At 40.1% G+C, this 26,277-nt stretch overlaps 1 protein-coding gene across 2 annotated transcripts in view; it reads right to left on the minus strand.

Moving 5' to 3' along the window:
• Positions 1–351: 351 nt before the first annotated feature.
• The window catches only part of ntn1b (netrin 1b), a 53,134-nt gene continuing 27,208 nt past the window's right edge, over positions 352–26,277 (minus strand). For both annotated transcript variants that reach the window (XM_077559699.1, XM_077559698.1), the window contains exons 3-7: positions 25,415–25,603; positions 18,952–19,101; positions 16,185–16,238; positions 8,379–8,453; positions 352–674 (exon numbers count right to left, since the gene is read on the minus strand). In XM_077559699.1, coding sequence (XP_077415825.1) covers positions 352–674; positions 8,379–8,453; positions 16,185–16,238; positions 18,952–19,101; positions 25,415–25,603 — 791 coding nt within the window. The remainder of the gene's footprint in view (positions 675–8,378; positions 8,454–16,184; positions 16,239–18,951; positions 19,102–25,414; positions 25,604–26,277) is intronic.

Consider the following 26,277-nt stretch of genomic DNA (forward strand, 5'->3'; position numbering starts at 1 on the left):
GGGCAACTTATTTTTACCGTAATGATAAAAATCTGTTCATGTTCAGTTTCAGGGAAATTCCTACAAAATAAGGTTACAGATGATTTTGATGCGTTGTGATGTAACTCATCTAGGTGCAAACTCTGCAAACAGACAAACAGAAACAGAATGAGCTCCTTCACAAATTATTATTTTTTTCCTTAATATTTTGTCCCAACTCAGAGCAGCAGCCCTCAATTACCCCTTTTACATTACACTTGTGTTTTTCTATCGAAAAATGGAATCATCCTTCCAGTTTTGTTTGTCATCCCTTCTTCCTTGCAAATCACTGGAGATTTGCCTCCACTTCTCCCTCCCTCCCTTTTCCCCCCTCTAGCACTTTCCCCTCTTGTCGCGCTGCTGAAACTTCCGAAGGCGGCGTCCCCACAGGTCCTTCCAAGGGATGAGCAGGCTGCCCTTGTCCGCCACCACCCCGCTCTGGCCTGGGGAGTCGTCATCGTCCGAGCCCATCAGCAGGTACTTCCTGCCGGGTTTGATCTTGGGACATTTGCAGGCCACGTCCTTGGCGCGCACCCACAGCAGCTGGTCCCCGCGACGAATGCGCTGCTCGCCTTGTTTGTAGACCGATATGATGTTCACGGTGAACTTCCACCACTCGCCCGCCTTGTCCCCTTTCAGCACGTGCGCCTGGACAGCTGAGAGTGGAGAGCAAAAAAACTTTTCAGGCATCTCGACAAATAATGCTAATAATAATTCTTTCACGCCAAAGCTGGCTACAGCAGACAAACTTGCCATGAGAGAAGAATTACAGCCCTCGCCGGCGGAGCCAAATAGAACATTTCTTCACATCACTTTGATTGCTGCAAGAGGGACACATCTCTGAAGCCAATCTGGCCTCGATGTGCCTTACAATGTGGCTTTCATTTCAACTGTGTTATTCATATTTATTTAAAATAGTGCAAACGTTTCTAATCTTGAGCACACTGTTTGAGATGACAGGGAATTGCTCAAAAGGGTCACGCAAAGCAGCTGCATGTGTGCAGAATCAACTTATCTCTTGATCCACATCTCATGTAACGCTACAATTCCTGTGTTGAGTCTTAGGGGAACATTGTAACGATCGTCATTCCTAACACCATTGAGTGAATAAGGTGAAATTATACAATACAAATGACCCAATTTACAAGGTTTTTGAGATACAACACATCATTTGGTCCATTAAAAAAAAAAAAAAATGTTTTGCTTTGTCTTACGAGCACAAACATGAGATACAAGTGTTTTATGCTTGCTAAATATTGAACAATCTATCAAAAGAGAGGCTTCAAGCTCACACTTTAAGTTAATTGTAGTGCTGTCATATTTAAAGTGTTAACTCAATGATTAATTATTATTAAATTAATACATTGATTATGTATTAATGCAGATTAATCATACTTTAAGTTTTTTGACCGCAGGTGGTTACATCAAAGGTAGCACAGGTTGTGTTTGAGCAATAAACATAACTACATGCATTGATGTCAAGCATTTAATAAATGACATTCAGAATATTTGTTCATGTCAAACTACTGGGGTCATTTTTTTTATTTTTTATTATGCAAGTAATTAACTGATTAGAAAAAGAGAGGAAGATGAGCGTCTGCTCATATAAAATGTTGAAGACGTCCTCATAACACTAAATGTCAAAAGGATTAACATGTAACAGGTGCTCTTCAAATTGATTAAAATGCCTTTTTTTATTGGGTGATTAATCGAGGTTAATCAAAATTCTAAAATGTGATTAATCTGATTAAAACATTTTAATCGTTTGACAGCTCTAATTAATCGTCAAACTAATGATAAAACAATTACAAGTAGACATTGTGTAATTAAAACAACATAGATTTAGCTTTAGCAACGTCCACTTAGCTTAATGCTACCAAACAATGTAAACGCCCTTGACATGCTAATTGTTAGAACTGTTTTATAAGCATCGGTGGGGTAATGCATGTAGATAGAAAACATAACAATACTCACAGGCATATATTCTTTATCCTCTTAATGAGTCATGAACAGATGTAGTAGAGGAAGTAGAGGAAGTATTATTTTCAATGCAGCACATGGATTGCAATCAAAATGTATAAAGTGTAATTGATTACATTCTATGAATTTCGATTACTCAATGTTTTTTATTATTATTATTATTATTTTAAATAAATGACAGAATTATGTGCTATTTTGTCCTCATTAAAAACACAATTTGTTGGAACAGATTAATGGCACGGAGTCCACCGGCGGTCCTCTTATTAGAGCCGAGAATGAGGTGAACTGGAAGGGGCGGGGCATTATGCCGCGTAAGTGTGTGTGTCTGCGCAAAATACACACAATATGGGAAGAAAGGAGGTTTGTTGAGCAGAGTAAGAGTGAGCTCTCACAGGCCTGCCATTCAATCGCAGCCCTCTCCTTCATGCGCACCACATAAAGAGTGCGTGAGGGGGGTTTGTCGGGAGGAGAGGCCACTGTTTGTCTTCCCAGCCACAGAATAAGTTGCAGGAGAATCGGAATATGTTCCGACCTCGTGAGCGATCCGGGTTCTGCTCCCAGAGCCCCATCCAACTTCCCAGCGTGAGAATCCACTGGAGACAGCGCCCTCTTCTCTGCAGCATCCAGGCACCGAGCCTCGCTTCCTCTTGGTATCTTTCACTCTTCCTCTCTCAAGTATATTCTCACTTTGTGCCTAAACACACACAAATCCCCACACGTCCGGCCACTTGCTTGAAACTAAATAGCGGCCGGCAAAAGAGGCGCACTCAGCAGCGGGTCAAAGAGTGTGTCGCAAATAAGTGACAGTGTGGTGAGACACAGAGTTGTGCGAGGAAAAACAGTTTTTGTGAGAGGAAGCGATAAGTGTGAAATAGCGCTGCGCTCACACAATGGCTGCCAAATGAGAGCAGCTCACAGCCAAACCTCCCAGTGGGTTAAACCGCTTTGGGCAGTGTGCTGCAGCTTGACACTGCGCGCCATCAACCGGCACGGGCTAATGACATTAGAGCTCACTTCATTACAGCGGCAGGGAGGCCCCTGTCCCATCTGCTTATCAGCTGAGAGAATGATCTGAGACCTGCCAGCCTCAACGGAGTCAGTCGCAGAGGGAGCTTCCGTGCCTTTGACCGCCATCCCCGAGCGTTGGTAAACACACCAGGCTTTGATTCATTGTTCTCCCGGTGGCGCACGGAGGGAGGGAACGTGTGTGCCGAGGAGGATGTCAGGCGAGAAAATAATCCCTTTGTGGCGGCCATCTCCGTGGCGACCACGGCGATGAAAAACAAAAATTGAATAAACAAAACATATTTCTTTCTCTCCGAGGTGGCAATCCGTCACCGTCTGCCTAATTTAACACCTGTTTGTGCCCCGAGGAATGCTCGGTGACGGCAGAGTGCACAACTGTGTTTAAACAGAGGGCCCCTTCCCGTGACCCCTGGGGGGCCAGCGTGGCCACGCACACACAGGGGTTGCGGCACCCCCCAGAGAACAGGGAGGGAGCAATAAAAGCGAGACGACAGGCTTGAGAAGTGAATGAAAGCCAAAAGAAAGGGAATGCATGCGAAGCAAAGATGTCTTCAGACGGAATCCTCTCCTTCCAGAAGGACTTCAGAAAGAAAATCAGCAGGAATTGCTTGAGTTTGTCAGTTGTTTTCATGGCAAATCCTTCAAATGATCAAAATTATCTGCTGTAAATTAGATGGCGGAGGTAAAAGATGTTCTAAATTTGGCCCCCGTGTGTCTAGTCAAGTGTTTCCCAACCTTTCTTAATCCAAGGCACATATAGAGTTTTACAATTGAAAAAAATCTCACAGCACATCAAACAAAAATAACAATTAGTATATATACTAAAATATTGATGATCTTGCCTCAATGTGCTCACAAATGTTCATATTGAATGGATCTTATGTCAGTTAATTGCTGTGTTGTGTAAAGTTCAGATGGTAACTTTCACCGGTTCTTTTATCTTGAATGCTCGCTTTACTAATAATAACAACCAGGAGGACTGCATAACTTCTCAGTTGAACTATTTACTGGATGCCAGAAAGATCGAGTACACAGCTGTGGAGCCTTATCTGCTGAATGCGGAAGAAGGCCTGTTCTATTCAAAATGGTCTCTACACTTATACTGCCTTCTACCCACCCACACGGGAGACGGCTCAACCTACCCCATGTGAAAATGTGTGACCTGATGGTCTTAACTGGTTTCAACTGGATAAATGTGCCGATAGATAGAAAGGCGCCAAGCCAGGACTGGTCTCAGCGACACAACGGCCTCGCTCAAGTCACCTATCTAGTCATTGAGAGGCCTGATCTAACAATTACCTTGGGAAAGTAACCTAATTACTGATTACTTGATTTAAAGGTAACTTAGTTGCTGATTACTTGATTTAAAAAGTAACATTACACTACAAGTTAATTACTATATTAGTTACTTTCAGCATAACAAAAAAACTAAAATGCACAAAAATAACAAAAGTGACTACAGAATTTGCCAATACTTTATTGGAAGTGCATTTATAACAGTCATGTTAGTCATGATAAAGTTTTTTTTTTTTTTTTTTTATCAAATAATGTAATAAAGGCCTTTTTAACTTCTCATTATTTTAGTTTAATATTTTGGTGAGTCTGTTCTATTTGGGCCAGTACTGAAACTGTTTAACTTGGAGGGAGATGGTGCCTCTCCAAGCTGATTTTGGGAGGACTGCACCCTGGATTGATTGTCAATCACAGACCACGTATAGGAATGACATGTAAGACAACCACTCACACGCAAACACGACTGAGTGGGAGCTGAACTCACGCTACCTGCGTGGAAGTCGGGTGAGTGAACCACTAAAGCATTAGTGCCTGCACTTTATGATTACGTAAAACAGGAAAAGCCACCCAATAAGTGAAATCCGCCAGAAATACCCTATTTAAATACTCACAGGCATGTTTTAATAGCATTTACAGAACTCAATTCTTCTAGTCTTTACACATGCTTTTACAAACATACAAACACATTTAAACACTTGTAAAATATTGAAAGAGAGAGCAAGAGCAATGGATACCCCAAAAATATTATACAGTGTAACGGTTGTGTTTGCATCAGTAATCATGCTCGAAGATGTATATCAAAAAATTGACATATATAGCATGGCCTTCTGTAGGCGTAAAAAGCAGGATTACAATACTGTAAGTTTGTTTCGTTCTTCATTCATATTTACACCATCTTAAACAAAATAAGTTTGCTACCATCTAGTGGTCAACTATTGAATCACATCCATTATAAATGAGCGTAAAACCAAAATAGACTTAATTACACAGGTTTTGTGAATAAACTCTGACACGACCGGATACACGTAGCACATTTTGACCGGATATTACATCACACGTACGTTTGTAGTCTCAAAGCAATTGCGGACGATAAATAAGGTATGTTTGGGAGGACGACGAAACAGAAATCTTTTTGGAATTAATTAAAGAAGCGAATATTAATGCTGTTTTAAATGTAAAGCAGTAAAGATACGCTACGGTTTATCAAGAATTACAAAAGCAAACATTTACGACGTCATTGCACAGCGCAGTCGCTTCCTGGTCTTCTTCTTTTTCTTTTAAATTACTGGTGGATCACATCTCTTAATGGTGTATATACCGCCACCTAGAGCGGCGGAGTCCCCTCTCAATATTCGCAAAAGAAGAAGAGATGGAAACGGGCATAAATCGCATGTCTGACTCCAGCACAGGAAGATCATGCAAACTCTACACAGGAAAGCCAATTTCAAACTCAGAATAATACAACTGAGAGGTAGTCAAGACAAGTCAAGACAGCACTTCCGAGTTGGTGACCCATGTGAGAAGGCTGTTTGACCTTAAATATAATCCAAGACATTTGGATTGAGGTTTTGGATTATGACTGTGACAACCAAGAAATTGTGTTTCCCTCTCCTTAAATTCCAAACAATATATTTTTTTAGGAATGATTGCTAGCATATCAAATCAAATACCTGACCATAGGAGCAAAACAACATCAACAACTACAATTGCGTGCAACAACAACACGCTCTACCAAGAACTTCTGGTTGAGGATGTTGATCGTAAAACTGACTCTTTTCACAACATCTGGTAAAAATCGAAGGAGACATATCATTTTGGATGGATTCTTGATTTGATCCCAGATTTTTTTCAGACATCTCCATTTGTTTGTTTGTAGTCCAAATCCTGACAAGTCTCGAAAGGAAACAATGTTGTTATTTGTCTACATTTGATTGTGCATTGAGTTGTTTTGGTTTTTTTTACTTGTGGGAAGTAATGCGAACCTAACGTTAGAGTTCCATTAAAATATTAGTTATTTTTATTAGTTAACATTAACACATACATTACTTCAGAAGGCATTGCTAAGAAAAGTGTTAATATTAAACCTGTTATTTGAATCGTATTTTCCTGGACATGCCCACATTTCGGACCTAGAAAAATCATCTGTTGGAATTTTAAAACCATCTGGGATTTCTCCACTTCAGTCAGTATGAATTATTCCACTCCACTGTGGCTTGTGTTTCACTAGTTGGCATCTATCACTGGGTCTGCATGGTAGGCATTATGCACAGCACCACTGCTTGATCGTGATGTCACTTAATGTGTGGCGTTATTACAAGCTGCATTAAGACTCAGCCTCGTTACTTACCTGTTCACACAAGCATTGACATCGACGGGACAATGTCACTAAGCTCCAAAAAATAAGCATTTCTCTGTTTCACAATTTTTTTTATTTTACTTGTGGTTTTGCTACTTTTGAGGGCGGACTTGCATATTATGCAAGTGGCTTTGCTAGACTCATTTTTGGTCAAATATTTCCACATTCTTGCAGCATAGTACTGCATATGACGGTGAGTGTGTAACAGTGTTATAAAGCAACACAAGCATTGTGATTGTGGTACGTGTGGTGATATAAGTAAAGTGCTAGCACAGTTACTGTCTGTGTATCATTGTACATTTTGGCGAAGAGGATGGAGCTTTCCTTGGATGCTGCTGCCCCCGTTCCGCGCTACCAGTTTTGCAGTTACACAGGTAGGAATCTTTAAAGATTAGCGACGATTGGAATAGCCAAATCTATCAAGGCTAACTACTAGTGGTGCAACAGATCATCATTGATACATGGTCGGTTCGGATCAGGCGCCACGGTTCGGATCGTCAACGATCCGCGGAACGGTTGGTGGGGGAGGAAAAAAACAGTGCGCATTCACGTTGGACACAATTCAGGAAATCTGAAACATACTCAACGTAACACGCTAAGCCTAACTTCAAAATTAAATTTACCAAATACAGTAATACATTGACGGCAATGCAAATAGCCTTAGTACACTTTTACTTTGAAATTGGCCCACGTTGTGGCGTGATGGTTACCTTGACTTCCCTTTTAGACATTTAGGCGTTCTTTATCGTAATTTTGATCGACATTGTAGTTGCGGCCAACATCAACACAACGCTATCCCGAACTCATATTCAATCGCTAATTTAGGACGCCAAGAAATCACTCATTAATTACGCCACCATTGTATGATACGGCAGAAGTTTCCGAGGTAAGTGGCTAACGGCTAACTGTTAGCATTACCGTGTGTCTGGCTGATTGCTGTAAATGAGTTTGACAGCTGGTACCTGATGGCTTACTTGAATTATTTTTCAATATTCTGGACCAAGGCCACTTTGTAATTCACTCTCCATTTTAAAGGAAGGGAATGCGCACATTAAGGTATTTTCGTAATTATTAAAAAATAAAAAATAAATAGAACTTCCTCATTTATTTTATAAAACACTTTTGCCCATTAAAAAACAACAACAACAACAACATTCAACTCAAAATTTCAAACATAGTCGTTTAGATTTTAGGAACACCACTTTAAGCCATTAATACTTTGATACAAAATAAATAAAGACAAAAGTATTGTTTATCTTTTTTTTTTTTTGCTGACCCATAAAAACTATCCGATCCGAGGCTCAAATCCGTGATCCGATCCGAACCGTGACTTTTGTGATCCGTTGCACCACTACTAACTACAATTCTATTTCATAACCAGCCAAGGTTATTATAGTTGATGAAAACTCTCTCTCTCTCTCTCTCTCTCTCTCTCTCTCTCTCTCTCTCTCTCTCTCTCTCTCTCTCTCGCTCATTCAGCCATGACGTCACTGTGACAAAGTGCCGAATATCCGAACACACACCAGATTATTCCACCACAGAAAGAGAAGATGTGAGTGGAGATGAACGTGCATCACGAGCTGCGACTGTTTAAGTCATCAGTCGCAGGGCAGGGCAGCAACAGGGCGTGGATGTTGCGTGGCTCTGATTAATTGAGACGTTTAACGTCCACAGCGGCACATTTTTGCGTAGAGGACTCACTCACCATAGTCTTTTTTGCAGTACTTCTTCATGGTGATCTTCATTTTCCCTTTGGAAGCTTTACAGTGGGATTCACAATCTGGAAATACGGGAAACACACATTTTTAGCTTTTGATTCATACAATACTGTATATTAAATCACATCTTAATTTAAAGCAGTGATTCTCATTTGGTGGGTTGCTGATAAAAAAGTTGGGGGGTAGGGGGATGACAGCATAGATTTTTTTTTAATCACGTTTTCATACATGTAATTATTATGTTCCTCTTTAATCCAGTTTTAAATGAATGTTGCACATGTGCAATTACCGGTATGTTTTTTTTTTATTAAAAAAAAGATGACGTGTGTTTTCAAAGGCTATTTTTAACTTCTGTAAAATAGTGTCACAGCATAATGACCATGGAAAAATGTGTGGTTCAATTGCGAGCTCCTGTTCTAAAGAGTCATTTTTTGAAAACCCTCCTGGACTTTCATTATTGTGGATCACATCGTACCCGGGATGGTGTTCTGGGGGGTCCCACTGAGAAACATTAAGAAATCCTCTTCTGTTTGTCACTCACATGTCCTCTGTTCCCTTTACAGTGCACCCCTGAATATTCGTGGTTTGGCATTTGAAGATGTGTTTTTGGAACTTCTCTACGGAACAGTGGACCAGCTCTACACCCTCAGCAGGGTCCTCGAGGGTGCGTGGGAATTCGCCCAACCAGTCCACATGTGCTTTGTGGACTTGGAGAAGGCATTTGACCGTATCTCTCGGGGAGTTCTGTGGGGGGTGCTTCGGGAGTATGGGTTACCGAGCCCCCTGATACGGGCTATTCGGTCCCTGTACGACCGATGTCAGAGTCTGGTCCGCATTGCCGGCAGTAAGTCGAATTTGTTTCCTGTGAGGGTTGGACTCCGCCAAGGTTGCCCTTTGTCACCGATTCTGTTCATAACTTTTATGGACAGAATTTCTAGGCGTAGCCGAGGCGTTGAGGGGGTCCGGTTTGGTGGCCTCAGCATTGCATCTCTGCTTTTTGCAGATGATGTGGTGCTGTTGGCTTCTTCAAGCCGTGATCTCCAGCTCTCACTGGAGCGGTTCGCAGCCGAGTGTGAAGCGGTTGGGATGAGGATTAGCACCTCCAAATCCGAGACCGTGGTCCTCAGTCGGAAAAGGGTGGAGTGCCCTCTCCGGGTCGGGGAGGAGGTCCTGCCCCGAGTGGAGGAGTTCAAGTATCTTGGGGTCTTGTTCACGAGTGAGGATAGGTTAGAGCAGGAGATCGACAGGCGGATCGGTGCAGCGTCTGCAGTGATGTGGACGCTGTATCGGTCCGTTGTGGTAAAGAAAGAGCTGAGCCAAAAGGCAAAGCTCTCCATTTACCGGTCGATCTACGTTCCTGCCCTCACCTATGGTCACGAGCTGTGGGTCGTGACCGAAAGAACAAGATCCCGGATACAAGCGGCCGAAATGAGTTTCCTCCGCAGGGTAGCCGGGCTCTCCCTTAGAGATAGGGTGAGAAGCTCGGTCATCCGAGAGGGACTCAGCGTCGAGTCGCTGCTCCTCCACGTTGAGAGGAACCAGTTGAGGTGGCTCGGGCATCTGGTTCGGATGCCTCCTGGACGCCTCCCTGGGGAGGTGTTCCGGGCATGTCCTACCAGCAGGAGGCCCCGGGGACGACCCAGGACACGCTGGAGAGACTATGTCTCTCGGCTGTCCTGGGAACGCCTTGGGGTCCTGTCGGATGAGCTGGCTGAAGTGGCTGGGGAGAGGGAAGTCTGGGCTTCCCTGCTAAAGCTGCTACCCCCGCGACCCGACCTCGGATAAGTGGAAGAAGACGGACGGACGGACGGACGGTATACACTGTATGATAGTTATTTAATTGTAGTGTCTCTCAATTGAGCCAAGTGCCGTAAGCATGAGACAAAAGACAGAAGGTTTTTGTTAAGGCGGAAGTTACATACATAAAGTTCATGCACATAAATCTCAATCCAACAGCAGCTGTGTTGGATTTGTCAATCAGCAGGAGAGGGCACAGCTCAAACTAAGCAGTTTTGCATCACAATTTGAGTCAAAAGTTGCATTTTGTGCCTCACAAACACGGTGAAACGCAAAACGGCAAATGAGGAGCACTGCTTCGATTTGCCAGGGATCAAGTCAGCTGTGTTCACTCCTACAACGGCGCAAATGCACAACTCTAACTGCGCCTGTCTACAAAAATCATAAAACAAAACAAAGAAAACTACCAATGCGCAGTTTCCGCGAGACTTGCCGTGGGCAGGAAAATTCCAAATGTAAAAAAACCCAACATGGCGGCCGCTACAGAAGGCATGTTATTAGTTCCCTTCGCTGCCTCCATCAGGGACTCGGGAGGCAGCCACAGTGTGTCACTTATAACCAATCGGGGAAGAGAGCCCCGTTCGTGTGTGAGCCTGTTGCTGCGCTTAATGGAAGCATATTAGGCTACGACTTTGAGGCCCAAGGTAAATAAACCCTACGAGTAACATTTTGACAAAAGGTGAGTTGTGTAATTTAGACCACTTTGTCAGAAATCAGTTATTATTATTATTTATATTTATAATATTATTATTTGACAGGTTAAGTTTTATTTTTTATTTTTTAACTTTAACTCATTCACTGCCATCGACGGCTATAGACGTCCAAAATTCATTTGAACTATTTCTATTAGTTTAAAAAAAAAATCCTCACTTTTGTTAACAAAAGTATGAAAACCTAGAAAAAAAATTATTGGACATTCAGAACAGATGTAAAATTTGTGGTTAATCGTGAGTTAACTAGTGAAGTCATGCGATTAATTACAATTAAAAAATGTAATCGCCTGACGCCCCTAATTTGTAATAATCTTTTCTTTAAAAAAAGAAAAATATTAAAAACAAAATGTCTAGGTTTTCATACGCTCGTTAACAAAAGTGGGAAAAACATGTTAAACTAATAGAAATAGTTCAAATGAATTTTTGACGTTTATAGGTGTCAATGGCAGTGAATGAGTTAATTTACTTTTATTTTATTTTATCTCATTTTATTATGGTTCTCACCAACTAAAAGGTGTGCATTTGAGACATTTCTCCTATTTCCTGAGTTACATAAAATCATTAAACTGCTTCTTGAGTGTTACTTTCTAACAAGTGAATCATCTAAACACTTTTAGTGAAATCGATGAGAACATTAATCAACATTTAATATAGTTTAACATTTCAACTGTTCCCTCTTGAGGTGTCCTCATTTTAGAACCTTTCACACTTCCAAAACTCCTACTAGTGTAAAGAATACTTTTCGTTTTCCTAGTCCATAGTCTAAGATCATAAACATAAACATTAGAAGCTCAAGTTAAGTTAAAGTGTTAAAGCCTTTTTTTTTTGCATTTAACACCTTATGTTTTTAATCCAGGTTTGATATTTGCCAAAGTGCATGCACTAAGAATACTATGCACTAAGAAATCAAAACTGGTCATTATAAAAAGGGAAACCAATTGGTTACTTATAAAGTGAAATGCATTAATGCATTTATGCGCGCTTGACATTTCGTGGCAGGCTTTAAAGACGACTGCTGCTTTTGTCTCCCTGCCAGGTAATGTCCATAAATGAGGGAGCTGGTGGTGGGACCAGAGGGCATTTTTTTTTAAATTGAAATCATTTGTTCTTTCCACTCTCCACTGACTGACACAAATTGCAAGCAGATCGTCTACTAGTGTTGCCGTAGCTCCTGCTCTCTCTGAGTCGGAAGACTTGTGCTCCCTTTTCCGGGGGGTGGGAATGCTGGGCTGGGCCGTTTAGAAGAGGAAGGAGGGAGCAGTTGAGAGAGGGGGGCCTTTCAGTTCGCCTGAATATGGACAAACTTCATTATTTCTTCCAGCTCGCCATCCAGTCGTCCCCTTTCTTCTCCATTATCCTCTGTGTGAATGAGGTTGCCCGGGTAATGATGGAGGAAGAAAAAAACGCCCCTCTCCCCCCACTCTTAAAAAAGAAAAAGTCGTTTGGTTTGTGGGATGAGGATCGAATTCGTGTATGTTGAGGAAACATTTTTTGCCGCTTTCTCAGGTGGTGGGATCATAAAAAATAAAAGGAAAAAGAGAGAAAAAAAAACAGAAATCCCAGAGTAAATGACTTTGACTAGTCCATATCAAGCAATGGCTAATTTCCATCTGAATGCAGGAAAGAGGCTGGTTGGGGCCTCGATCTGCCTCTGGCCTCTGGGGGCCTCCATCACACCTCCCCTTTGATAGGCGACACTGACGTTGCGCCCCCTCAGAGAAATTGCTGCACACTGAGCCATTACACCCGCAGCGCTCATTAAGGTCCAATCTCCTGCTGGGAAGACAAACGCCCCCATTGTGTGGCTGTGCGGCAGCGCCACGCTCATTCTGCGGGGACCACACGGCTTCTAATTTGGAGGGTGGCGTCCACACACAATCCAAGCTTCACACTGTCTCAGCCATACTTCTTTCACTGTCGCCGGGAGTCAGAAATGACTCACCCCATTCTCAGAAATGCCACAACAGGGCGGGCAACCAAGGCAATCAAGAGACGGCTGACAATGGCCCGTGTCAATGAGAAAACGATGGCTCTGCTTCCGATACTGCAGTGTCGGGAATCCGAGTTTTTGCTGACTGGTGGCTAGTAGGGGACCCGAGATTTTTAAACACTCGTAGACACAATTGGAAATTTCCCTATGGGGTTACCTAGTAGCAGTCTTGTTGTCAAACATGGCAACAAAACTAAATTAGGGATAGACCGATCATTGGCTGGGCCGATTATTGGTGCCGATATTTAGCATTTTGATGAATAGCGCCATTTGCCTTTTAAAGAAAAAATCTGATGGCCGATAAGAGGTCAAATAACTAAGGGGAGGAACCATTCAAAATTTCCTTTAACTTCTAGAGATGCCGCTGACCTTGGGAAGTCTGCACCTTTTGTTTTTGTTTGAAATAAAACAAAAATAAGTGAAAGTTTTAAGATTTGCTGATGACACTGGAAGTTCCCTGAACTTTTTGTGACAATTATAAAACAAAGGTGTCTATTGTCTTAAGATTTAGACAAAGCATATTATCTTAGACTCATCACAATAAAGTCAAAGGGGAAGTCAACTCGAAAAATTAATTTCCAATAATATGTTCAATGTAGGCCCACTAGTCTAAACACGGTTTTCTTATTAATATTGCATTTGTGAAATATGAGTTAAGCAGTACTAGTGGGGGCACAGACACATTTTCGGGTTGATTTGTATATTTCAAATATTTTCCCTTTTTAGTGCAAATGAGTATCAGCTCCAAATATCAATTGCCAGTCTCTCTGATTACTAATAATTGATATTGGCTTAAACACAAAAAAACTGATCGTTCTATCTCCTAACGAAATTAAGCAAATTCATCACTCAGGTGCACAAAACGAAACGAGGTGGTAAGTGGGAATGTAAGTGGCTAAGTTATTTATTATTAATTTCACATCATATATATTTAATAAAAGTTATCAAGATTTCAAACCTGTTCTTTTTTCCCCCTCCACCTCCCCTGCGTCTTCCCTTTCCGTCCTGTTTCCCTGTTGGTCATCGTTTTTCATTTTTCTTGGATTGGTTAAGCCTGTTAAGGTAAATTTTGTTGCTCTGTACTTGTGCATGTGCAATGACAATAATCCTAACTCACAGTCAAACTAATTGAGGCAACACTGTAAACAACTAAGACAACAGGTTCGAAGAGGGTCCGGACCTAATGAGCCATGAACGGAACACACTCCCCCCCAAAAATGACACTAAAGCGATGGGTAAACACTGCCGTGGCACATCGTCTTATGTCACCACATGGTGACTCTTGTTAGAGTAAACCAACAATAGCTTCAGCCTGGGCTTTGCTGCCAGCGCAGTCAGCCGTGATTGAAATACAAACTGGTGCAAATGAAGCATGTAATCAGATTAAGGTTGAAACCCCAGGGGGGGTTGCTGTGCAGGCTGGGAATACAGGCAATGACGCCACAGGGAGCCATGAAAAGTGAGACCAAGTTAATGTGGATGGAGGATGGAATATACAAATATTAATGCAATTTTATTTACAATGTTTCCAATAGTGTGAATAGCTATAAAAAAAAAAGAGAGAAAAAAACTGCGTGTAACATTAAAGGGTCTTAAACTTGATCCGGTAAAGTACATTTTTAAGTTCAGCGGCATGGTATGTAAAGGGGTACTTAATTCATTTAGCCATTTTCAGCAGTAAAAAGTTAGTATCTTGTCCAGAACTAATTTGATAACTTCATTATTTTTCATGCAAAATGAATACCTTTAAAAACAAATGTTGCTGTCGTCTGAAAATGACATCACAGGTGCTCAGGAAACAGGTAACAACCAATCACAGCTCACCTGTTTTCTGGGTTTGGTCATATTAACAAACTGAGCATAGGCACGCGTCATGTCACCTTCGGTCGAAAGCAAGTGGCATAATGTGTTTTTAAAGGTATTAATTGTACAGGAAAAAATAAGTTATCATATTCATTATAAACACAGTTGTATCTTCGTTCTGCTGAAAATTTCTAAATGAGTATCCCTTGAACTTTGTTTAAAAAAAAAAATACATCTAACTTTTGAGTACAAGGCTTTTAAATTAATTGAATCATCATTTAATCACAGTTTAATAATTGATATTCTAATTAGTGCTATCAAAGTTAAAGCGTTAATTAATTAATTAATCACATTTTTTTTATTGCATTAATCATGTTTTAAAGCAGTTTAATCACACTATCAATTTTGGCCGAAGATGATCCTTTAGCTGACAGCAGATGATTACGTTAAAGGTAGCACAGGTTGCGTTTGAGCAATAAACATAACTACATGCATTAAAGTAAAGCATTTAATAAATGTTTGTGTATGACATTCAGAATATTTGCTCATGTCAAAATATTTTTCCCTCCATTTTAAATTACGAAAGTAATTAATTGACTAGAAAAAAAGAAGAGGATGAGAGCATGGAGTGGATCAAAAAATGACATCCTAATAACATTAGATGTAGAAAGAATTAACGCGTAACAGGTGCTCTTCAAATTTGGTTGGCAAAAAATATTGATAAAAAGCCTTTTTAATTAAGCGATGAATCGCAATTAATCAAAATTCTATAATATGATTAATCTGATTACAAATTGTAATTGTTTGACAGCTCTAATATGAATTCTAATCTCCTAGATTTAAGCAAAGCATTCAATTTCAGACTACGCACAATGTTGCAGTGGTTTACAATAAAATGAAATGCATTTTTCATGAAAAAAATCTATTCCTCATTTTTGATAAAGAGTTGGGCTTACTTTTCTACTGGAATTTATTGTTGCCCTTTATGTTGATACTTTGAGGTGGTGCAAAAACTTTCAGAGCAACTTTATTTAGAACTTTTATTCAATAAAACTATTCTAAATTGAATGTACTTAAATAAAACATTGGGTTGTACAAGCAAGGATTAAATAGCACAAATTGGAGATGAGCATGCAACATTTGTCATATGAAGAGTTTTTTTGTTGTTGTGTTTTTTTTGTGTCTTACAGCATTAGGGAGGTAAAAAGCACGTCACTATAGCAGAAACTGATAAAAGTAATTTCAACCCAGTTAAGAGTAAAAACAGCAAATATGAGATTACATCTCATAAATTCTGCTTGATAATTGTCATTATGAATAAAGAGTGGCCTAAAGGTGACCATTCTAGACATGAAGGAAGTCCAAAGCATGATACACAAAACAGACTAATGTAAAGTCCATAAACAAGAGAACAATATCAAACAACGTCAATCAATTACTCCCTGTGAATAATGATAAGAAATGCTGCGCTAGACCGTTTGCTTACTGACCTGATGTCTCATCGTAGCTGCTGTAAGTCGCCGTAGGGGATGCAACTGGAATCTCTGCGGTGCAGACGGGAAGCGGGTCATTAATTGTCATCTCAAGAGAATTGTCAGCATGTGTTTTTTTTTGTCCACTAGAGCACACTTTCTCCTGCCTTGGACCATATGTAACCTATTTGGGATCATACATGGAATACACCTGTGGGAATGAACGGGATGTTTTCTTAATGACATTGCCTAATCATCTGTCGGAAGATGAGTTTGCTTTAAGTGCTGTGATTGTGGTACGTTGAAGGTGCTGAGAGCCAAACTGAAGCTGAACAGTGCTATGGGAGAAGCAAATATATTCTCTTTTTGCGCTTCATGATGAGGATAAAAACTACATTTCAGCAGCTACAGACATGACTTATCTTTTAATACCAGTCACATGCTCTTTGATAAAAACAGCTACCAGTGATCTCTATCTATCTCAGTGTGAGGCTGGTGTATATTACTGAAGGCTTGGCGTCTGCAGCCAATAAATATACAGTATCAGCCATCATTTCTTTGAAAAAAAAAAGAGCTAAATATCTATCCAAAATAATGGAACAGGATATAAGAATAACAAGATGTGACTGCAAGGCTAACAAGCATTCACAAGCATAAGCATTTCAAGTTGTCTTCAAAGATAAATTGAGCATACACTGGTTTCAAATTCAAAGCAGTTTGGATTTGTAAACCTATTGTAAGAATAATAACTCCCAGCAAATGGTCATGCTTTTGTTCAGATGAAAAATATTTACAATTGGATAAAGCACTGTGGTTTATTTACTATATAACATTTATTTATGAAGACCAGATGTCTTCTTGAGGGTGATAAAACCCTCAATGTGGATTTATTTACAATAACACCATTGTAACACATTGTATGGTGGTGCCTTGAGATATGAGTTTAAGTTGTTCCATGTACATGCTTGTAACTCAAAACATTGCTTTCTTGATTGAAATGACGGGAAATTCCTTTAATCTATTCATTAAGCCACCCCTTCCCCTCCAAAAATTAAAAAAACGAAGTATTTAAAAACATAGAGTAGTAACATAATTGTGTAAGTTTGCCCATCATCATTTAATGCTGCAATTCAATACATTTTGCTGCTCTTTCTGGAGTTCCCATCTTGGCCACCAGTAGGCAGTATATTAATATACTATATTAATAATAATATATATATATATTATATATATATATATATATATATATATATATATATATATATATATATATATATATATATATATATATATATATATATATATATATAATATATAGAGAATAGTACTTCATCAACCACTACTGTGATGCATTTATGCAAATATGAGTTCATTAAAGGGTTTATAAACAGCTACTATCTATGTTAAACGCAAGTGTTTTTCATTTTTAAAAGGAACCCTGACTGTCATGACAAGTTTGCTCTATATTATTTATTTGGTTGTTACTAACATAACTATGAGATTCATTTTCCTCAAATCTTTTCCAGTTCAATACATTTTGTATAAACTTTATTTAGACGTACGCCTCCATTGTAATTTACGTCGCAACGCATTCAGTGCGTAGTGACATAGAATGGCGGCTGGCTCTCTGCCGAGCAATGTGAAACGCCTATCAAGAAAGCAATGTAAGCTTCCGTTGCGTTCCTAAAGGGACGATCAAAACTATTGAATGTGTCCTGGTGAATGACGAGAGCACGACGTGGGGGGGATGGGGGGTGGGGGCTGACTCTCCCGATCGCATGTTTCTTTAGGAACGCTACGAGGCTTAACTTGCTTTCTTCACATTGCTCGGCAAAGAGCCTGCCGTCATATTATTAAATTTAATTTAATTTAGTTTCTTCAGTGTTCCTGCAAACTCCGCACAGGAGGGTCTGAGCTGAGATCCAAACCCATTTTTGCCAACCACAAAGTGCTGCTTCTCATTATTAATCATGAAAGTTAATCACATGCCATGAACAAGGTTGGCACCTATCAAATTAATCCCAACGGAACATCTGTCAATAATAATAAAGACTTGGCGTTAGAGAAAAATACATTATTATATTTAGTCCTTAAATTTTCTCATTTAAGTGGTACTGGACTTTTTGAGCCCAAAATTGGATAATAACGTCATTAATCAAATTATTTAAGTCAGGGCTCCCCAACCGCAGGCCTATATAGCAGTAACAGACCACACTGAAAGTTATTATATATATATATTTGAATCTGCAGACTATTAATCCTGTGTCTCATTCCTGCACGTTTCATACACCTGCAAGCTCAAAAAGGTAGGAAAAAGCTGATTGGACGTTCTCTTTTAGTCTGACATGTTAACTGTTGGCGTCTGACTGTTTTTTAAAAATAAATAACAATAATTATATGTTATATGACATCTTTCTACATGTATACGTTCACTGTGACATGTCTTTCTGTATGTCTAACTGTACTGTGCAAATGATTTGTTACTGTACTTCAGATTTTCCAGGAATCTTCTATACTTGAGTATGTATTTTTCTGCAGTTCTGTAAAACTACTTCAATACGGCGTGGGGGTACTTTGCCACCCACCACTGGCAATCTTTGAGTGGTCTTAACATCAATCATTTGAGCAGCTCCACTAAATTCTCACGAGGCCACAGATACTGGGACATACTGATGGATGGTCCAACCTTGTGTTTCCTTGTCTGTTCGTATACAAGTTTACATTTCATTAAGAAATGATCATTTTTTTAACTGTACTTTTTCTGTCAGTTGTGAGAAAGGCTTACTGATGCAGGGAGCGATGGGAGAGCGGCTCTGCTGGTACCCCTTGGCACATCGGTTGCAGGTGATTCCCGCAACTCCGTCCTTGCAAGGACATTGGCCTGTTGTCTGATTGCACGTCTTCCCTGCCGCTCCAACTGGATGGCAGTCACATGCTGGGGAGAGGAAATGACAGAGATGTGTCACCAAAGAAACTTGAAAACAAAAGTCATGTAGTTTATACAGATAGTAAGTAGACTACACCATAGACCAGCTAACGGCAGGTCTAAGTTGTGGTGCAGGTGGTTCAATGCAATTTGGTGGATTTGATCAAAAGCGCAGGCCGACAGATTATGCTCTCTGCTGATATGTGAGGTTTTTAAAATCAAATCAAATCATCTTAATCATCGCAGAAATCAATTACTCAACCGTAATCTAAATGCTCAAACATAATGAGAAATCATTCCCTTTAGAGTTGACTTAGTTTTCTTTGAGTGACATCCCAGACGAGCAAATGGGCCTCGCACCTGCATAAATCCACATATTACACAGCTTGCCTCCACCCTTCATGAGGGGGAAGGGGGGGGGGGGGGAAACTTGATTCCGATTAGCATTTCACAGACTTAGCATTTCTTTCATCTTGTGTTTTAGTATCGAAACGTATGCAGGTATGAGTCTGTCTTGAAGTAGAACGGGCGCAGACGTTTGTGATCAGGCAGGCCGTGTGCTTCTCAGATTGAGTTTCCAATGCGAAACTTTTTGGCAACGATTTCCTCGCAAACATTGGCTGAATAATGTTTCCCGGTAACGCTTGAGTGGAACACACTTCAAAGTCTGCTTAAGCGGTTAGCTGGGAAAACTGCACGTTCAATGTGAGAAATTTGCTCTGTGAGTGTGCACTATTACAGTACCAAGATACAGTGTTTGAAGTGCAGCCTTTGGATTAGCATTGAAAGTGTTGCACTGTGTGTACTACAGGCATTGGTGGTTTTACTTCAACTCTTATCAGATGTTTTTAAGAGCTCACCACCTCAATTTTATGGCTATAAGTATTACTGTAATTACAAGAAAAGTCATATTGTTTTTTTTTGGGGGGGGGGGGGTCATGAAAAAAGACGTTACAACTACTACTACATACAAGCAAAACGTTTATATTGATAAAAGGAGGGTCAAAACCCATGTATTTGGTTTAGCTTTTAGCTGATTTCTTTATTAAATATTTAGATATTCATTGTTCTTCTTACTTATTTATCCATACCCTAACCCTAACCCTCCCATAAGGAGACACTGGAGGTAAATTTAAAAAGGCTAACGGGATTCAAAAACTAAAACAAACTACAACTAAAATACATAAAATAAATAGGATATGTAACCATAACAATTAAATGAATAGAAAAATGAATAAGTAGAAAAATAAGGATAAAAAAATAGATAAATGGATAAATACGTGAGAAGAACAATGAATATCTAAATATTTAATAAAGAAATCAGCTAAAAGCTAAACCAAACAAATGGGTTTTGACCCTCCTTTTAAAAGGGGAATCAACCCCAAAACGTTCTTGTTTTATTTAGCCCCATTCTGATTAATAGTGTGTTTGCGAAATATGAGTTAAGCAGAAAAATCCACCAGTCTTTTTCCATCTCAAGGGTCGGCCATTTTCCCACATACTGACGACTGAAGATGACGAGCTCCTTGTTAAAGTGGAAATCAACCCCCCCAAAAAATTGTTTTGACAACATGTTCTATGCAGCCCCTCTAGTGTAAATATGGCATTCTTGTTAATATTTTAAGTGGAATACGAGTTAAGTAGCAAAATCCAGTCGTTTTTATCCATCTCAGAAGGCGGCCATTTTACCACTTGCTCTCCAGTGAAAATGACATCACAGTTGCTCAGGGCTCAAGTAACGACCAATCATGGCTCAACTTCAGAGAACAGGTGAGCCGCAACATTGATGTCATCTTCAGTTGACAAAAGTGCAAAATGGCCGCCCACTTGGATAGATAAAAATGGGTGGATTTTGCTGCTTAACTTATATTCCACAAATGCAATATTAATCAGAATGGCATGTTAAGACTAGTGAGGGCACATACAAAATATTATTGTCAAAAAAAGTTTTGGGTTGACTTCACCTTGTAATGCATCAACAGTTGCCCTCTGGCAGGCTGTTTCAGAGGTACAAAGTTAGAATATCTGACTGCTGCTTTTCCGTAAATTTTTGTTGTAGCTCTCGGAATTTAAAAGGCTGGTGCCAGAGGACCTCTGGGCCCATGAGGGTTGATATGATAAAAAGCATATTAGTCAAATATGATGGGTCCAAGACCGTAAAGACATTTAAAAACGAGTAAACGAAGCATAAAATCGATCCTGAAGCACACAGAGAGCCAATACTAATAAATATTTGTTAAAACAACAGCACTGTGGCGAAGTGGGAAACACATCTGCCTCCAGATTCTGAGTTTTGGAATTTGCTTTCAAACTCATGCTCGGTTAAGTGAGGACTCTAAATTGCGCAACTATGTGAGTGTGAATGTGAATGGTTGTTTGTTCTGCATGTGTCTGTCATGTTTAGATTCTGTTTTCCTTGTGTGTCTTCCTTGTCTTGTTAAGTGTGATCCTGCCCTTCCACGTGTTATCCAATCAGTGCCCTCAGCCACTTGTGTCTTGCCCAGGTGTGTCGTTAGTGTTTGTGTATTTAGTCTGCTGTCTCCCTTCTGTCTGTGTGGGTTCATTGTTTTTCCCCCCATGTTATGCTGCCCGTTTTTTGCCTCGGGTTTTCCCCATGTCATGCTGCTCGTTTTTTTGCCTCGGGTTTTCCCCATGTCATGCTGCTCGTTTTGCCTTGCCTCTCCTCACACAGAGAATAATTTTTATAGTAAATATTGAACAGGTAGAACATTTGCACTTTTAGGAGGAAAAATAATCATTGATCCTCCCCACACTCCAGGATAATTAGCATAATCTTCATATTTGATAATAAGCCTTTGCTGAATTTGATTGGAAGGGGAGAATCTGACTCCACGCTGTTGTTGGGTAAATTTAATTTGGGCTTGAATAAAAAGGGGAAGGGAACCATTGGCTATAAGGAATTTGGGCAGAAGGGGGCATAACGTCAGTGCATGCATGGTGGATTTATTTCCCACTCATGATGTGAAGGTGAGCATGTTTGCCTACTCTGCCTCTATATGAGCCAGGGGATTGACTGGAAACCAGCCAAGGGTGTTGTCCACCTTTCACAGGATAAACAAGATAAATAATAGAGGAAATGGTTGAGTTGGGGCAGAATAATGCAGTATGACTAAGACTGCGCCCACTTATAAGTGGGTAAGTACAATAGTCTAAATGTGGCATTCTGGTGAACATTGTGTTAGTGGAATATGAGTTAAGCAGCAAAATTCATTCGTTTTTATCCATCATTGGGGGGGTGACATCACTGTTGGTCAGGTCCCAGATAACAACCAATCATACCGCAGCTTCAGAAAACAGGTTAGCTGTGATTGGTCGTTGCCTGAGCCCTGAGCAACTGTGATGTCTTCTTCAGTCGACAGCAAGTGACAAAATGGCCACCCTTTGCGATGGATAAAAAACGGATGAATTTTGTTTCATAAATCATATTCAACAAATGTAATATTAATGAGAATGTCATGTTTAGACAAGTGAGGTCTCATATAGCATATTATTGTCAAGAAATGTTTATGGTTGACTTCCACTCGAACTCATTCACTGCCATTGACGACTATACGCGTAAAAAAAAATCATGTGAACTATTTCTATTAGTTTCATTTCATTATTTTTTTAATGAAAACCTAGATTTTTTTTACTGTACATTTATAACAGATATAAAATTATCATGCGATTAATTATGATTAAACGCCCCATATATATATATATTTTTTTAAATTAGGCCCATCAGGCGATAAATTTTTCTTAATTGTAATTAATCACATTACTTCACTTGTTAACTAATGATTAATCACAAATTTTATATCTGCTCTAAATTTACAATATTTTTTTCTAGGTTTTCATACTCTTGTTAGCAAAATTGGGGAAAAAAATGTTAAACTAATAGAAATAGTTCAAATGAATTTTTGACGTCTATAGCCGTCAATGGCAGTGAATGAGTTAAAGGCTTCAACCTCTAATATTTTGGAAGAACAAAAAAAAAAAAGCATCAAGTATATCTAATGTGATTCTCCAAGAGTTTTGTCTACTATGCGCTTGATGAGGGATGAAGTTGTTAATGTGTATATAGAATCTAAAATAAAGCATGAGCCATTCCATACTGCCACTGGAGATTCGCACGTCGAGTTTTCTCCCATACAGCGTGCATCCATTAGGCACATTGGTGCAATACATTTAACTCATGTCAAGTGAGGCAGAGGAGGAGTCCTGAGGGATAAAAGCAGACTTCCTCGGATCTGTGTTGGCACGCCAGTGACTATATTTCCTGCCCAACAACAGAACAGTGGGATGGTTGGCTGAATTGGACAATAATTGGTTGTTTAACTGATGTTACGTTGGCCCATTTTGAGGAGGAAAGGCAGAAATCGGGCTGTTTGGATGAAGGAGGCGCGGAAGTGAGCGGGTCTGGGTACTGATCCAGCTGTTTAGAAAGACTTTGCAAACATCAATGGATGTCGCTACATCATCAGGTTGAGCAAGAACCCCTCTTGCATTAACCCGACGCCAGATCCAACACTCTCAGTCTAACTCCTCTGCAAATGTGTGAAAATGTTTAGACTGGCAGCCTGAAACAATGCTGCAAAGGACCATTTAAGTGTGGGTGATCTATCAAGCTTTTGTTCAACACAGCATTACCACATGCAGTAAACGGATCCCAGGACTGTGTTTATAAAAGAGCTTGGATTTAAGAGTTAGTTTTTTTTTGAATCCCGATCACAGAGCTCTTTCGTTTCATTTCAGTCAGAATAAATCAATATGAAACCATGCAGAACGACAGATCCACAGAAACATTAGCAACGACAGATTACAGAGCGTTAACATTGGCTAAATATGAATGAATTAAACATTTTTGGAGCCATGTCAATGTTATCATTAGAAAAATAATTTTTAAATGTTCCGTTCCATGCTGAAGTGATGTCCTTTTCGCTGAAATGCTTTGGTCAGCACAGATGCTCCCTTTTTGTCTTTCCTGTTGATAATCTTCTGCAGTTTGAGGTATGTGTCAGTATGTTGTGTGTACTCATGTGTGTGCACGTGTTACATGCAGGTATGAATAGATTAGCGAGCTGGTTCCACAATCCGCTCACACCTCAGCTTCTGCTTGTTATCTTTGTCTTGTCAGTCATTCATAGGGGACCCCAAATAGCTTTGTGCTTGTACGGGTCACTTCACCAGTGCCGAGACAGGTGGCTCCTTTATTCCAAACTTTCCAAAGAATTCCTTTAATACCTCAAGCATGGCGGTATAGTATTGACTGGTAACAGTGTGTGAATAAAGGGATTATTTTACTGGAATTTTACTGGAATTTTTGAATGTCTAATATGCAATGACAACCTCAAAAGCCCCTTTTATGACAATGTTGACTTTTCAACACAGGATTCAACAAGGCGTTCTTCTGCATGTACTGAAAGAGGGCAAGTCCAACCAAACATATTCTTTACAATAATATGTTCCACCACTGGTCTAAACATGGGATTCTGATTGATATTTTGTTTGTGGAATATGAATTAGTAGCAGCAAAATTCATCCGTTTTTATCAATCTAATGGGACGGCCATTGTGCCACTTGCTGTCAACAGAAAATTACATCACAGTTGCCCAGGGTTCAGGTAACAACCAATCGTGGCTCTGCTTCAGAAAACAGGTGAGCTCTGATTGGTCGTTGCCTGAGCCCTGAGCAACTGTGATGTCATCTTCAGTCGATAGCGAGATGGTCGACCCATGAAATGGATAAAAAAAACGGCTGGATTTTGGAGGTGCTACAACCAAACCATCAATGGTGAAATTCACAACAGGTGTTTGATCAGTTAAAATTTCCAAGGGTATCCAGTAGTATGCCTTTCTGTAACTCTTCCAGTCTTTCTCTTTGTTGTAGTCTGCTGATGACAGTGCATGTGTGACATTCTGTTTCAAATGTGAATTTTGCAGTTGAGCTCCTTGTTAAAGTGGAAATCACCCCCCTATCCCCCCACCCCACATTTTTTTCTTTTTTCTTGACAACATGTTCTATTCAGTCCCCCTAATGTAAATATGGCATTATTGTTAATATTTTAAGTGGAATACAAGTTAAGTAGTAAAATCCGGTAGTTTTTATTCATCTCAGAAGGCGGCCATTTTACCACTTGCTCTCGAGTGAAAATTACATCACAGTTGCTCAGGACTCAAGTTACAACCAATCACAGCTCAGCTTCAGAAAACAGGTGAGCTCTGATTGGTTGTTGCCTGAGCCCTGAGCAACTGTGATGTCATCTTCAGTCGATAGCAAGATGTATTTGTATTACGGTGTCTTTATTTATTTATATATTTACCTTTGCAAGCTCTCCGGTGTGAGATGGACTTGGTCATGTCCCTGTAGAAGCCTTCCTTGCAGTAGTGGCAATGTCGGCCGGCCGTGTTGTGACGACAGTTGAGACACACCCCTCCGCTCCTGCGCCCTGACAGCTTGTACAGCTCCATGTTGAATCGGCAGCGACGAGCGTGGAGGTTGCAGTGGCAGGCTGATCGGCGGGAGACGGGGAGACAAGCAATCAACACTCCGACAAGACGCTTTATCTTGACTATTTGCAGTCTAGCTCGGCACCCTCTGGCGTTCATGAACACAAAAAGCAAGCTGTAAGAAGACGTCAGTTTGTTTTGGGAAAATGTGACTTTGTCACGCAGCGTATGTAAAAATGGGACTTTATTTCATCACAGTGAGGCGGAGGGCTGTTATTGAAACAGATGGCCTGACCTGGTTCAGATCACTTTGCCTCTGCCACCTGCTTGCAAATTTAACCTTTGAACCCTGGCAGGAAAAGGTTCTTCCACTGTCACAAAGATCTGAGACCATTCTACAATTTTCAGTCATTTAAATTCACCTTAAAGAACTTCCTTATTAAACATTATTAGATGATCTTGTTCAAAAAATATTGTCAGATTGTTATCAACCAGCTATTAAGTGGTTCAAAGCCAGTCATTATTTGACAGGTTTCTTTAATATTGTATCCCTAATTCATTATTCCACAATGGACATAAAATCTGTGAGGTTTTCACATTTTGTCCTGATTTCCGGTCTTTACTGTTCATATGAGTAGAGCTCACGTTGCCTCGCATTTCAGTAATCTTCCCCATCCGCGTGCCTCACGTCTTTTAATGTTATTGCATGGAGATGCTGTCTGCTGATAACTCCGTC

Source organism: Vanacampus margaritifer, chromosome 2, assembly GCF_051991255.1.
Source record: "Vanacampus margaritifer isolate UIUO_Vmar chromosome 2, RoL_Vmar_1.0, whole genome shotgun sequence".
In the NCBI taxonomy this organism is placed as follows: domain Eukaryota; kingdom Metazoa; phylum Chordata; class Actinopteri; order Syngnathiformes; family Syngnathidae; genus Vanacampus; species Vanacampus margaritifer.